The sequence below is a fragment of the Dermochelys coriacea genome, chromosome 12, assembly GCF_009764565.3.
Source record: "Dermochelys coriacea isolate rDerCor1 chromosome 12, rDerCor1.pri.v4, whole genome shotgun sequence".
NCBI lineage: Eukaryota > Metazoa > Chordata > Testudines > Dermochelyidae > Dermochelys > Dermochelys coriacea.
The window spans coordinates 2,913,947-2,929,029 of NC_050079.1; the positions used below are offsets into that span (position 1 = coordinate 2,913,947).

Consider the following 15,083-nt stretch of genomic DNA (forward strand, 5'->3'; position numbering starts at 1 on the left):
AATTCTGCCCCCGACCATATGCACCCTATCTGCTGTACTAGCAGTGGCACCAGGAACCCCGACGCCAGCACCACCAGTCCCAGCATCAGTGATCCATGACCTCAACCACAGCCATTTCCTTGACTCTTACCCACTGGCAACCCAAGGCATACTTCTAATAGGTCGGTTGAGAGCTGCGAACTCTTCCCCTAGCCACCTGTGGCCCCACACATCATCTTTGGGGGCCATCTTGCCCTATTCGCCCACAATTGGGACAAGATCACCATGGACTGTGAGGTCCTGGAGATAATCCATTATGGACACTCCATAGAATTTCTTTTGTTTCCCTCACCACCCAGATACCTCCAGGGGACCCTACCAATTAATACCTTCTCTAACAAGAGGCCGAAGCTCTTCTCGCAAAGGCTGCCATTGAGACCGAAGGCTTCTACTCCCCTTACTTCCTCATCCCCAAGAAGGGTGGAGGTGCTGCCCCATTCTAGACCTGTGCATACTAAATAGCTTTATCCGAAAATGTGAATTATGTATGCTGATGCTGGCTTCTGTTATCCCCTTCCTCTCCCTCCCCGGGGCCTAGTTTGCAGCCCTTGACATGAAGGATTGTATTCAGGTTACAGGGAACCTGATGAACTAATTTGGATGGGGCCAGGCACTATTTGTGTCACCAGGCGTCAGGCCAAGATGAGGACACTGGGAATCAGGCAGTACATAGGGCTGGGCGAGCATTCCTGGCAGCAGCCAGGTAGAGCCCAGTTGTGCAGATAACTTCCTGTGCCTCCCTTTGGGTTTAAATAGGAAGCTCTGACCAATCCGAGGTGTCATTGTTTCACCAATCAGGGTCTAGGGGAGGCCTCCCTGATATAGCGTCAGGTTTCATGGTCTCTCTGCTAGGTTGTTTAGTACCAAGCTGCTGGGTGAGACAGGGAGGTGAACTTCAGGGTCATGATACCATGGAGGTTGCATAGGGGAATGCTCCTCTGACAGCTTGGAGGCATGCTCAGCAGGATAAACATTTAAATTTGGTTTCTTGCTCAATATTTAATACCTATTCCAAGAGGACACATTACTGAAGTGCTCTACAGAGCAGAAAATCCCCAGCCGAAACCTGTAACAATTGGTTCCTAAATAGCATAGGAAACTTGGAACATATCCAAACTCCAGGGGCCAGAAATAGTTGACAGCACACACTGACAATCCTCCCCCACCTGTGGATGAAAACCTGGCCCCACTACAGTCAATGGCAAAACTCCCATCGACTTCAGTGGGGCCAGGATTTCATCATGCAGGCCTTCTCAGTCTGGACCAGTGGTTTTCAACCTGTAGTCTGTGGGTCTGCAAACCATGTCAAAGATTTCCACAGGGGTGTACACTTCTGTTATAAATATAAAGGGAAGGGTAATCATCTTTTTGTATACAGTGCTATAAAATCCCTTCTGGCCAGAGGCAAAACCCTTTCATCTGTAAAGGCTTAAGAAGCTAAGGTAACCTAGCTGGCACCTGACCCAAAATGACCACTGAAAGGACAATGTCAAGGTTTCTTCCCCACTCTGAACTTTAGGGTACAGATGTGGGGACCTGCATGAAAGACTCCCTAAGATTATTCTTACCAGCTTAGGTTAAAAACTTTCCCAGGGTACAAACTTTGCCTTGTCCTTGAACTGTATGCTGCCTCCACCAAGTGTGTTAAACAAAGAACAGGGAAAGAGCCCAGTTGGAGACATCTTTCCCCCAAAATATTCCCCCAAGCCCTACACCCCCTTTCCTGGGGAGGGCTTGGTAAGAATCTTTACCAATTTGTACAGGTGAACACAGACCCAAACCCTTGGATCTTAAGAACAATGGAAAATTAATTAAAATTAATTAAAATTCTTCTTTTAAGAACCTAATTAAAGAAAAGGTAAAAGAATTACCTTTGTAAAATTAGGTGCTAAATACCTTACAGGGTAATCCAGAAGGAATTTTATAGCACTGTATACAAAAAAATGGTTACTCTTCCCTTTATATTTATGACAACCTCCATTTGAAATTTTTTAGGAGTCCACAAATGAAAAAAGGTTTAAAATCACTGGTCTAGACTCAGATGTCCCTTGAGGGTCTTGGCGCAGGATGCCTTTTTATTAGACTGTGGAGATGGTACCTGCCTGTCGGTGCAAGGGCAAGCACAGTCAAATTAAAATATTTAGGGCTAACCTAAGAATCTCCACTGAATATGTGCTGCTTTGCCCCACAGCCCCCTGCTCTGTGTGTCAGTGCACATTCCTGGGCATGCTCAAGGAACAGTGTGAAATAACACAGGTGTGAAAGGACAAAGTTGAGTACTCCTTGCTCTGGTTTAAAACTCACTAGAAAAGATTATGCATCCGATGAAGTGAGCTGTAGCTCACAAAAGCTTATGCTCTAATAAATTTGATAGTCTCTAAGGTGCCACAAGTACTCCTTTTCTTTTTGCGAATACAGACTAACACGGCTGCTACTCTGAAACCTAGAAAAGATTATAAAATCTAAAAATCTAGAATCCTATTTTCGACGTCTCAGACTCAAGGAATATTTCCAACACACCTCTGAACAACATATTAACCCACAGAGACCTTCCTGCCAACACTACAAAAAGAAGGATTCTGGGTGGACTCCTCCTGAAGGTCGAAACAGCAGCCTGGATTTCTACATAGAGTGCTTCCGCCGACGTGCATGAGCTGAAATTGTGGAAAAGCAGCATTGCTTACCCCATAACCTCAGCCATGCAGAACACAGTGCCATCCACAGCCTCAGAAACAACTCTGACATCGTAATCAAAAAGGCTGACAAAGGAGGTGCTGTCGTCATCATGAATAGGTCGGAGTATGAACAAGAGGCTACTAGGCAGCTCTCCAACACCACTTTCTACAAGCCATTACCCTCTGATCCCACTGAGAGTTACCAAAAGAAACTACAGCATTTGCTCAAGAAACTCCCTGAAAAAGCACAAGAACAAATCCGCACAGACACACCCCTGGAGCCCCGACCTGGGGTATTCTATCTGCTACCCAAGATCCATAAACCTGGAAATCCTGGACGCCCCATCATCTCAGGCATTGGCACCCTGACAGCAGGATTGTCTGGCTATGTAGACTCCCTCCTCAGGCCCTTCGTTACCAGCACTCCCAGCTATCTTCGAGACACCACTGACTTCCTGAGGAAACTACAGTCCATTGGTGATCTTCCTAAAAACACCATCCTAGCCACTATGGATGTAGAAGCCTCTACACCAACATTCCACACAAAGATGGGCTACAAGCCGTCAGGAACAGTATCCCCGATACTGTCACGGCTAACCTGGTGGCTGAACTTTGTGACTTTGTCCTCACCCATAACTATTTCACATTTGGGGACAATGTATACCTTCAAATCAGCGGCACTGCGATGGGTACCCGCATGGCCCCACAGTATGCCAACATTTTTATGGCTGACTTAGAACAACGCTTCCTCAGCTCTCGTCCCCTAATGCCCCTACTCTACTTGCGCTACATTGATGACATCTTCATCATCTGGACCCATGGAAAAGAAGCTCTTGAGGAATTCCACCATGATTTCAACAATTTCCATCCCACCATCAACCTCTGCCTGGACCAGTCCACACAAGAGATCCACTTCCTGGACACTACAGTGCTAATAAGCGATGGTCACATAAACACCACCCTATATCGGAAACCTACTGACCGCTATTCCTACCTACATGCCTCTAGCTTTTATCCAGATCATACCACACGAACCATTGTCTACAGCCAAGCGCTACGATATAACCGCATTTGCTCCAACCCCTCAGACAGAGACAAACACCTACAAGATCTCTATCATGCATTCCTACAACTACAATACCCACCTGCTGAAGTGAAGAAACAGATTGACAGAGCCAGAAGAGTACCCAGAAGTCACCTACTACAGGACAGGCCCAACAAAGAAAATAACAGAACGCCACTAGCCGTCACCTTCAGCCCCCAACTAAAACCTCTCCAACGCATCATCAGGGATCTACAACCTATCCTGAAGGACGACTCATCACTCTCAGAGATCTTGGGAGACAGATCTGTTCCTCTGATATTCTTGTTAACTGCTGGAATTAGCCTACCTTGCTTGTCACCATGAAAGGTTTTCCTCCTTTCCCCTCCCTGCTGCTGGTGATGGCTTATCTTAAGTGATCACTCTCCTTACAGTGTGTATGATAAATCCATTGTTTCATGTTCTCTGTGTGTGTATATAAATCTCTCCTCTGTTTTTTCCACCAAATGCATCCGATGAAGTGATCTGTAGCTCACGAAAGCTTATGCTCTAATAAATTTGTTAGTCTCTATCATCCCTACAGTATCTCCACTGGGGTCCTGATGTAAATTCATTGATCTCAGTTGCTCCATGGCTCTTTTGGGGAGTGTTCACTGCAAACCTTATATAATTGCTGATAGAGATGGTCTAGATTGCATCCTGTTAAAGAGCAATGCAGAATTTGCATTCATGACCCCATTCCTCCCAGCATTTCTGTGTCCACTTAATGAGTGTCTCTTTACATCTTTAGTTCTCTTCAGTTGACCTGGAGCAGAGCTTGTTTCAGCCCTTCCCATCAGAGGTGGTATTTCAGAACTATGCCCCTTGTGAGATCTATGACGTCCCGCTGATTGTGAGGAACAATGACAAGGTAAGAGCCATCACTTGGACCTTTACCAGTCTATGCTGTTGTCTAATTTCTATAGGTTGTGTACTGCACTGATCACGGTGTTATCAGCTCAGTGTTGGAGCACAGCCTATAATAAGTTTCTTCTGATGGCTATAGTTACAAAGTGACTGTAACCTACCAGCAGAATTGTGCCTGATGCTTCAGGCCCCTAAGTGCCTGATGCTTCAGTGTGTAGCACACACATTTTTCTGCACCCTAAAATTCTGATTTGTTCATGCAAATGGATTTTGCACCTGTATCTTGGGAACTTAGATGTTTAACTACTGCACTGGCAGGCATAAATGCCAATTGACATTGAAAGGCTTCATGTGAAGGTGTGAGCCTGAAAATCAAACTTTCAGACTGACTAGGTCTAATCTTTCTCATTTGTGTGACCTGCTTTGTGAATGTGTCGCCTAAGGGGGGTAATATTTCGATTAGGATCCAAATTAGGTTTACTCTGGAATAAGAGGCCATGGCTGAGTTAGGGCAAGGTTTGCATTTGATGGTGCCAAAATCTGATGAATTGTTCTGAACTGGGGTCCAAATGTCAATCTGGTGGAAGGACATGCAAGCTCATTGTCTCCACTGGGGGCTGTTCCTCTGACACCAGGATTGGAACAGGCCCTGGGACTGGGAGAGGAGTGTCTTTCTGCTATTTTGAGCTAGAACCCAAGCCAAAGGTGCAGGTTTGGTGTGGGGATTGACTCAGAACCACCTTTCCTCCTGAAATCCAAAGGGAACCCATTTTTAGGGTTTGGTTTTGGCCTGTCCTTGCTGTAGCTGCCCCAGACAGTGAGAAAATGCCATTTATAGAGTGGTGGTAAGCAGCTCCCTGCTTCCTTGATGAAGGGCCTTGTCCTTTGATGTGCCAAGTGCCCATTTTAATGTCTTCTTAAAGCTCACCTCTTCCTTTTCAAGGCTCATTTTGTCCTCCCTTTTGGTCCTTTGTTGACATGGGCCTTGAGAGGAAGTGCAAGACATCTTAGGCTTGCCATGTGATGAACTGAAAGAACAGTTTCCTGCTTGCTGCTAACGCTCACCCATACACCTCTCGTTCCATGGACTCTGCTTAGTCTCTGCTTGAACCATGCAGATGGGCCTTGTCTGAACCCAGGGAAGATGGAAGTCTTGGGAGGGGTTCTTGGCTCCCTCCTTTTTGTGTCCCTGCTCATGGAGGAGTCTGTTCCAAAGGAGTTAACCCGATTAGGAACCATTTTTGGCGATGTCCTTCCTTTGGAGAGCTATGCTTCTAAGGTGGTGCCAGAGTGTTCTGGGCTTCAACCTTGCACATGCTGTGGCCTTCTCTGTCCTGCCATGGCCAAGGAACAACAGCACGAGCCCATGTGGCCAGAAGGCTTAATTCCTGCCAGTAATTTCCTCTTTGCAGCGTTCCCAAAAGGACTTCTCTGCTACTCACAGCTAGTGTGTAGCATGCCTGACTGATCAGCCGTACTCTGACTACACCCACCACATGTTCCGTGCCTGCCTACTAAGTGATGGATTGGCATGAACCAAAAGCATCTTGCCTCTCGTCAAGACCTTTTTTAGCCTTGTTCTTTAGATGCTGTAGCGGTGTGGGACTCACCCCTGCAGCACCTCCTGCTGGTCATCCAGGGAATTAGTGTTCCAGCCATCGAAGCGCCCCCTGCAGGCTGGTGTCCTGCTTGCTACTGGCCCCCATGTCCCTCCTGGATCCCGGTGCCCCTTTTATCCAGGGTGCTTCCCCCTGCCAGTACCCTCACAGATCTGGGTCTCCCCTCCCCAGGGAATCCCCACCCACTATCCCCACCTCGCCTCAGTGACCACCCTGCGACAGGAAGGAGGGTCAGTCTGCTCAGGCTGCCCTGCTGGCTGGAGTTCTCTCCCTTCTTGGGCTGCTGCTGCCACTGCTGTGGAGTGAGGGGGGGCATTGCTGGCCTGCCCCCTCCAGCCCCCGCCTCCGGAGGGAGAAGCCAGGACCCCACCATCGCTACCATCTATGGGGCCCTCCTGGCTGGCTGGCTGGCTGGCTGCTTGCTGCTGCTGCTGTGGGAACCGCTGTTGCCAGCGAGGAGGAGGAAGAAGAGGACTCCAGCAGAGGGACATTGTGGAGGGGGTTCATTCACAGAGTGACTTTTTTGACATCTCTGCTCCTGGAGTGTGGGGGTGACTTTATTGCTACTGGGGGGGGAGCAAGGGGAAGAGGCATGGAGCCCTCCCCCTCGCCCATCTGCTCCCAACCTACCACCACCCCCACCTACCGCCGCCCCCTCTGCCACCCCACATACCAACCGGACCTGCTCTTTGCCCCTCAACGTGGCTGATTGTTTCCCCCCCTTCATCACCTGGGACTGTTTGCAGCAGTGAGTGGCAATAGACTGAGCTACACAAGCACACGTGGGCGCACGTGTCTCCTTATCTTGGACTTTCCCTCCCCCCCAGCTACATTTGGCTGGTGGGGTCCCCTCCCTGCTGTGCTCCCCAGACCCCTGTGCTAGTTTGCCCCCCCCCACAGCCCGCCCCGCCTGCTACTTGTTTTTTTCCCCTAGGAGTTCCCCTTTTGTTAGTTTTGACTCCCCTGCCCTGGCCCTTCCGCGTTTGCTACCTGCCCCGCCCCAAACTTTGCTTTTTAGTTTGGTTGTCTGCCCTGCCTTTTTATTTGTAGTCTCCATTTGTGACATATTTGATAACTTGTATTTGGTCCAGACCTCTTGGACTGGGGTGTAGGGATGCTCTGTCTTTCGCCCTCCTGTCCCTGGACCAGGAGAAGGTGTTCAACAGGGTGGACCACGGGTATCTCCTGGGCACCCTGTGGGCATTCGGCTTCGGTCCCCATTCGTGGTCTTTTTCCAGGTGCTGTACACTGATGCGGAGTGTCTGGTCAGGCTCAACTGGACCCTGACCGAGCCGGTCAGCTTCGGGCAGGGAGTATGGTGGGGTGCCCCCTCTCGGGCCAGCTGTACGCTCTGGTGATCGAGCCCTTCCTCCATCTTCTCTGCCAGAGGTTGATGGGGTTGGTGCTTCGGGAGCCGGAGCTGCGGCTGGTCCTGTCGGCATATGCTGATGACGTGCTCCTTGTGGTCCAGGACCTGGACAACCTGGTGTGGGTGGAGGCCTGCCAGGCCGTTTACTCAGCGGCCTCCTTCACCCGGGTCAACTGGGTCAAGAGCTCTGGCCTGGTGGTCGGGGACGGGTGGCAGGCAAGCTCCTTCCCACCCGCGTTTCAGGCCATCCAGTGGAGCGCGGGTCCGCTGCTCTATCTCGGCATTTATCTATCTGCCACGCATCCCTCTCCGCTGGAGAACTGGCAGGATTTGGAGGCCAGGGTGAGTGAGCGACTGTGGAGATGGATAGGACTGTTCTGGTGTCTCCCTGCGAGGGAGGGCACTGGTGCTGAACCAACTGGTCCTGTCCATGCTCTGTCACCCGACTCAACACCCTGAGCCCAGCCTTGAGGATCCTGGCCAGGCTCCGGAGGATGGCTCTAGAGTTCTTCTGGCCGGGGCTGCACGGGGTCTCTACAGGGGTCCTGAGTCTCCCCTTGGAGGAGGGAGGACAGGGCCTGGTCCGCTTCCAGGCCCTGCAGAGGCTCCTTTACGGTGCAGGTAGTCTGGCGTGGAGCACGTTAGTGCACGCCTTCCTCCGCCACCTCCGAGAGCTCCGATACGACCGGCAGTTCTTTTTTCTCCATCCGAGAGGTCTCCTACGCTTTCTGAGCTGCCGGTCTTCTACCAGGACCTCCTCTGGACCTGGAAGCTTTTTCGGAGACCAGGTCCTTTGTGGCCACCGAGGGGGCGGATCTCCTCGCAGAGCCCCTGCTACACAACCTTGATCTCCATGTGCAGGTGGCGGAGTCTCCCTCGGTGCATTGGAGGTTGGTCCTGGCAGAAACCACTAGAGTCTGAGACCTCCTGGACTACGACGGGGGGACTGGGTGGTGCCCTGTGTGCTCGGTCGACACATGGGCTTTCCACCCTTCCGACCCCTAGGCACATACTCCAGGAGGTGGAGGCTGCCTTGTCACCCGATTCTCTCGTTTTCCTGCGGCGAGCCCTGCAAGAGGGTGCTCTCCACCCACCCCTCTCCACTGGCCCTCCGGACATTTTTCTTCAGCCCCTGTTCCATGAGCCCCCCCACCGGCCTCCCCATTCCCACACTCTGAGCTGGCTGTACACCTTGCAGCCGGTCCGGTTTTGAACCGCGCCAGAAACCATCTGTACACACTCGTTCTCCACACACTGCACTTCCTCACCCTCGCATCCCGCCCCGATGGGACCATTTCACCTCAAGAGGGTCAGGAGCCCCGGTAGTCCAGCCTTTATTCCACCTTAGACCCACAGCTCTTCGGGGACATAGGTTGGCGGCTCCTTCATGGAACCATGAGCACGGGCGTGCACCTGGCATGGTTCACCCCTATACCTGAGGCCTGCCCCTTTTGCGGCGTGAGGGAGAACCTGGCGCACGCCTATCTTGAATGCGCCAGGTTGCAGCCCCTATTCCGGCTCCTCCAGAACCTCTCATTGAGGTTTTTGCTGCACTTCTCCCTGGACTTGTTACTCTTTGCACACCTTATCCGTGGCCCCACGAAGTCACGAGACCTCCTCATCAACCTCCTCCTGGCCCTGGCCAAAGTTTCCATCTATAATACCAGGAGGAGGATGTTGGACAAGAGGGTGCTCTGTGACTGTGGGGCCTGTTTCCGCTCCTCCCTAATTTCACGCATCCGGGCAGAGTTCCACTGGGCAGCGTCCGCTGGCTCCCTTGACAGCTTTGAGGAGCAGTGGGCGCTGTCCAGGGTTCTCTGCTTGGTGTCCCCATCCGGTATCCTCGTTTTGAACTTATGGCCTTCACTCCGACCCCTGTTTTTCATTAGTTGTCCCCCGCATTTACTTGGTCCCTGGGTCCAGTGGTCCCTCCCTCTAGGCTGGGGGAGGGAACTTTAGAACCTCCCAGGTTTTCCAGTACGACCCCGCTAAAGATGCCTACATTCTTTTGCGGGTCCCACCAGACTCCCTGGGGTCAGCAGGTCACCATGCTGCTGTGTGAGGACTCCTAGGGTGTTTCAGCTCATCTTCCCCTGGTCTGCAAATACTCCATGTTGACATGTCTTCTATTTTACTCAAGCATGGCCACAGTGGGGCCCAGCCCTGGTGTCCTCATCCTTGCTTGTTAAAATCAGAATTGTTCACTTGGATTGTGTCTCAAAACAGGGTGATTTCCTTCACACTTATTCCCTCTCTGTAATTAATATGATCTCCTCACACTGATGTAATCCATTTACCAGCCTCTATCTCTGCATCATTACTCACCTGGGGATGGATGAGTCAGCCTCAGCTCAGATAGGCTCTCCCTCCCCTTTGAAGTGTTCCCGATTTGTATGGGGTCAAATCACTGCACCACCTGTGCACCTCACTGAATGACTCTGAAGTCAGCAGACCCTACTGGATGATGTGGAGCTGCTGGGGGTGGGGAATCAGGCAGAGGAGCTCTCTTCCCCTGCCTATAACAGCACTGTCTCAGTCCTGACTCTGTCTGTCAGTCTCTGATGTGGCAGAGGTCTGTGCCACCCTATGGCTGCTGCTGCTCCTGCATGGGGAAAGGAGAGTTCCAGGTATTGTGTTACAGGAGAAGCTGGGTTGGTGGGAGTTGCTGAAGGAAACTTCTCCAGACCCTGTGATTACCTTCAGGGAGATCTTCCTCCCAGTGGCCTCTTCTCCTCTTCCCCCCTGACAATCCTGTTTCAGAGCTGTGAGCCATCTTGAGCCATGTAACCTGTTCATGCCCCCTGTCTGTCACTCACCTGGGGAGGAACGTGTCTGCTTCCCTCTGGGCCAACCAACAGCATGGCACTGCATACCTGACATCCCCTCCACCCGATTACCAATAGAAATAGGGCTGGGCTTTGCAGCCACGAGCATGTCTGGCTAAGCCTCCCCATTGCATGTGGTTGCTATGCACTCTGCTCCCCAGACTCTCTGTGGGCCCGGAACTGACCCACAGGTTTTAATGTTAGTCTCTTTTGAGAAGTGAGTTAGTAACATATGTAGCCTCTGCACTGAACTGACATGTCTTATAAATCACTAAGAGCAAGTACAGGGACTGATTTCCCTCTTACATATACTGGAGTAAAATGAACTCAATGGTGTTAGTATCCAGAAATGTTCATTTAAATCAGAAATCGGAACAGACTGACTTACTGGCAGCAGTAGAATGCCTTTTAATTGCATGCTTATGAACAAATTTCAGAAGCCCTTTCAGTGCCATGCCTTTTCTGAAGGGAGTGGCTCTGCTTTACCTTTAGAGCACTCACGATCATCAGCACCTTAGCTCTTTCCACAGTGTCTGCCGCCTTTGCTTGAAATAACTTTGTGATCATTTTGAGATTTCCCTGAGAGGAGTGGGAGGGGGGAAGCAGTTGAAAGATCTCAGCAATTTTGAACCATTGATTTATAATCAGGACCGAAAATGGAGAAAACGAGGACTTGAAATTTCAGCAGAGAATAAGCTTGCTTGAAGGAGGTGTGTGCCGGAAAGAATCCCATGGGAAAAGATAATGAGAAGGAGCGAGAAAGGGAGCTGAATTAGAAAGTGTTCCAGAAGAGACTATTGTATACCCCAGGGTTTTGTTTGACATCTGAACAACAAGAAGAAAGTGTGAAAAGTAATCAGAGATCCGGTCCTGTAAGGAAAAGGCATATTAGATATAAAACTTCAGGTGCAAGGAGGATGGAAAAGTGTATAGGAGAGAGTGGAAAGAAACAAATTCTTCTCCGATTCTAATGGTAAAAGATGATAAATCAGAGGATGAAATGAAGCCTGCCTGAGAGTAATGGCTAATGAGAAGTTCTGCTGTTATGGAGGCAGTAGGAGGTCCTGGGAGGAGTCCTAGGTTCTCCAGCGGCAATTTGATTACAAGAATACTAGATGCTGTGGGAAATGCTGTGTTGACAAGGGAGGCTAAAGGGAACTAGTGTTAGAGAGTGTCCCAGGAGAGGAGAAAGACGCTGTGAGGCGCTTAGGGCTACATTCATTTGGAGGAATATTGGAAATATGGCTGAGCCGTGACATATGTATTCCCAAAACAAAAAGGGCAGGAGCTTCCTTGTGAGATTGTGTATGGTCTACAGTATAATCCCAATTTTTACTTGGGTTGACCCTGCCTGTATACACTTCTCCAACAAACCCTGCCTCACTTCCCCTCATCGACCACTTCTCTGCTGCATTCCCTTACAGTTGTCCTTTGGAGGACAGGCATACCATTTCAACAGCACTGCTTCAGAGTGATGTAGATGTGGCAGCAAATGATGTTCATCTTTGCCAAATACCAGCCAGCAGACAAAGAGCTAACTCTTTTTTAAGTGGAAAAGAACTTCTGCATAAATATTTCTGCAGCTCCCAGCAAAATGAATAAACATGTACAGTTGCAACTGGGGAGGTGTACGTTATGGGAGGAAGGGAGTGACTGTGTGAATGAGACAGTGTGGAATTGTTGCTGTTCCAAAACAAATGTGTTTTGGAAGCTAGTGAGACCTCAGTCACTGGACAGCACTGGTGTAATAGGAACCCTGACACATACTGTAGCATTAACAGTCTTGAAGATTCCACACTCATCTCTGCTGAATTTTAATACCACAGGGATGTTAATAAATCCCCAAAAGATCCCTTTACATTTTAATTTGACGGTTTTTGTAAATAGTTTTCATTTGTATAAAAGTAACAAGGCACTTCAGCAGTTAGTTTAGAATGTTTTATCTCTAGTTTTCAGATCTCTGAATTGACAGCTGCAGACAATGCACTTGTGATTATAACTCTGTGCTCTGCTTTGTGAAAATCAAGTTAAAGGCATAGAGTATTCCGAATGTGGCTTCTCTAATCTTTTAAATACAGAGGTGGAATGATTTAGTCCATCTTTATTGCTGCTATTTATACATAGTAAAATTGTATTTCTTTTTCTCTGGCTCTTTCTAAGCAGTGCTTAGAGAGGTTTTCATTGTTTGTTTGTTCTGCAGAAAATGCTTATGTACATTGATTTTATTAGAGAATAGATTACACAGGCCTTTTGTACACAATTTAAAGTTAGCCTTTGGAACTCACTTCCACAAGGTATAATTGAAGGATTCAGGATCATCTGCATTTACAGTAATGGTAACCATCCGTGACTGGTTACTGGTCTGATCACATGTGGAAATCCCTATGCTCCTAAGCATGAATTGGATTTTGTGGCATATTTGTGAAGCTCTCTGAGCTTCTCAGTTAAAAAAAAAAATTTCATTTGAGTTTCTCTCAGATTGCATGCTTTAGGCTTGCTGCGCCAGTACCAGTAAACCCCTGTTTGTTTTCTATTTGCTTCATTGTGATAGATTTATGTTATCAATCTGCCTGAGGCATCAGGTGATCAGGCTGAGGCCGCAGGATCATTAGGGGAGGTGATGAAGGAGCACACCAAGTGACTAAGTTTTAAAGCTTTATTAATAAAATAATAGCAGTGAGTGCTGGGTGCTCCCCACGTCACTCAGAGGAAGGAAGAAAGTGTTAGTGCCCGAGCCCTAACCCACTTTCATACTCACACACGCACAACCCGAGGCTGGCAAGCCTGGGTGTAACGTAAGAAGAAGAGGGGGAGGGGGAGACGAGAGTTCTGTCCTGTGCTCAGGCCGTCTAGGGTCCACTGTTGATCTCTGACTTGCTTCAGCTCTCGGGAGGGTTTTAAGCCCTGGGTTCTTCCAGGGGCATTTTCGTCCAGGGCCCTTTGTCCCCCACGGTCTCTGTACCAGTCCGAACCCGCCTTCTGTGGCTCCTTTAGGTTCCCCAAAACACACTGGGCTGCAGGGTTGTGAGACAGTTGTTTTTAACTCACTGGCCTTCGCAATCTTTATCGTTTGCAACCCCCTTCAGGTCTGTCTGGTTCAGGTATCCTTTCCAACAGGCTTTTGGCTGTTTAGCAGCAGGGAACTTGTTTGTGTGCGTTGGCCTTGAGCGGCAGTTTCATTCCTTATCTTCGAGCCTAGCTGAATCGTCGAGTTAACCCGTTCCTTTCTCCCTTCCTCCGTCTTCGGCCTCTCGCTACCTGCAAAGGAATCTTTCATTCCACACTCACACCTTCAATCCTTCCCAATGTGTATAAAAGCATCAGCAATATACAATGCTGGTGCATACCCCAGGGACTCTGTGGGGGGGCAATTTTATTGTGACATCATGAAGGGCAGCTCTCATTGCAAAATGCCATGCAAGATTTCCTGTGTGCTAACAAGGTACTTGGGAATTTGGCTCCACTGAGCTTTAACTGTTGTCTGATTATGAACTGACCAACCAGCAGAATCTTCTGAAAGAAGTCATGCTAGTTTTTAATAATGAAACTGGAATACAAGTCAATAACAGTAACATAGCCTGAGGCTGGAAATACACAAAGGTAGCATTCCCCCTAAAGAACAGAATCAACAGATGGGCATGCCCCAGGGGAAACCAAGTAACCACAACCTTTCTTTGGACAGTCAGTAACTCTCTGCTTCTGGCTTCCTGCTCTTTGGGATTTTGTGACTCTTCTCTGATTCTCTTCAGCTGTTCCTTTGTCAACTCTTGGGTGGTTCTTCCTTCATCTCTTCTGATGTCAGTCAGTGCCTTCTCAAGGCTGTCTTGCTCCCTTCCTTCTTCCTCTGCTCCTCATCCCTAGATGAACTCCTTTGTTCTCACAGCTCCTGTTACTTATGTGTATGCTGAGAATTCCTTGATCGTCTACTTCGTTTTGCTTGGCCAGCTGACTGTGGCATTTTTCTTTGGAACAGAAAAGCCCCTACCAAAGTAAGACTCCACTGCACACACTCCCCTCTCCCTCCGCCCCAGGGGAGAGGATGAGAGAACAAACATCATGTCACAAGGTTAATCATGTTGCTTAATGCACTACTGGAAGGCATCTGGCTCCCTGCTTTTGACCCTGTGACCCTCACTCCCACCCTTTTTATCATTTATTGCCCCCTGTGATGGGGTCAGGACTCGCCACCGCTGACGACTACCACTGGTTGCTCCAGGAATTAGCTCTTGTCAGCTGCAGAGCGCCCTCTGCGAGTGGTGTCTCACCCGTTGACTGCTCTGCTGGTTTGGGAACTTCATTGCTCCCCACTTGGCAGCGTTCTCTTCAGGACACTGCCCTCTAGCAGTGCCCACTACTCCAATCTCACCCCCTTCTGGGAGGCAGGGGGTTAACAGCAGTCCTTTGGTTTGCACCTGCCTCAGTGGCCAACCATAACCCCACAGTCTAGCCCCTCACCTCAGGAGCAGGTTGCAGTCTGTCTCGGCCCCACTCCTCTGTGGCCAGGTGCAGTATAAGGGGGGAAAAGGGGAGACCCAGGCCCACCTACTACTCTGGGTCCCGACCCAGGGACCCTCTAGTGACAGCCTCTCTCTGCCCTCTTTCGCTCCC

The 15,083-nt window shown here is 49.5% G+C and overlaps 1 protein-coding gene across 4 annotated transcripts in view; it reads left to right on the top strand.

Annotated features, from left to right (window-relative positions):
• Nucleotides 1-15,083, top strand: part of HYDIN (HYDIN axonemal central pair apparatus protein) — a 450,179-nt gene that overhangs the window by 71,457 nt on the left and 363,639 nt on the right. For all 4 annotated transcript variants that reach the window (XM_043494938.1, XM_038368829.2, XM_038368830.2 and 1 more), the window contains exon 4: nt 4,547-4,666. In XM_043494938.1, coding sequence (XP_043350873.1) covers nt 4,547-4,666 — 120 coding nt within the window. The remainder of the gene's footprint in view (nt 1-4,546; nt 4,667-15,083) is intronic.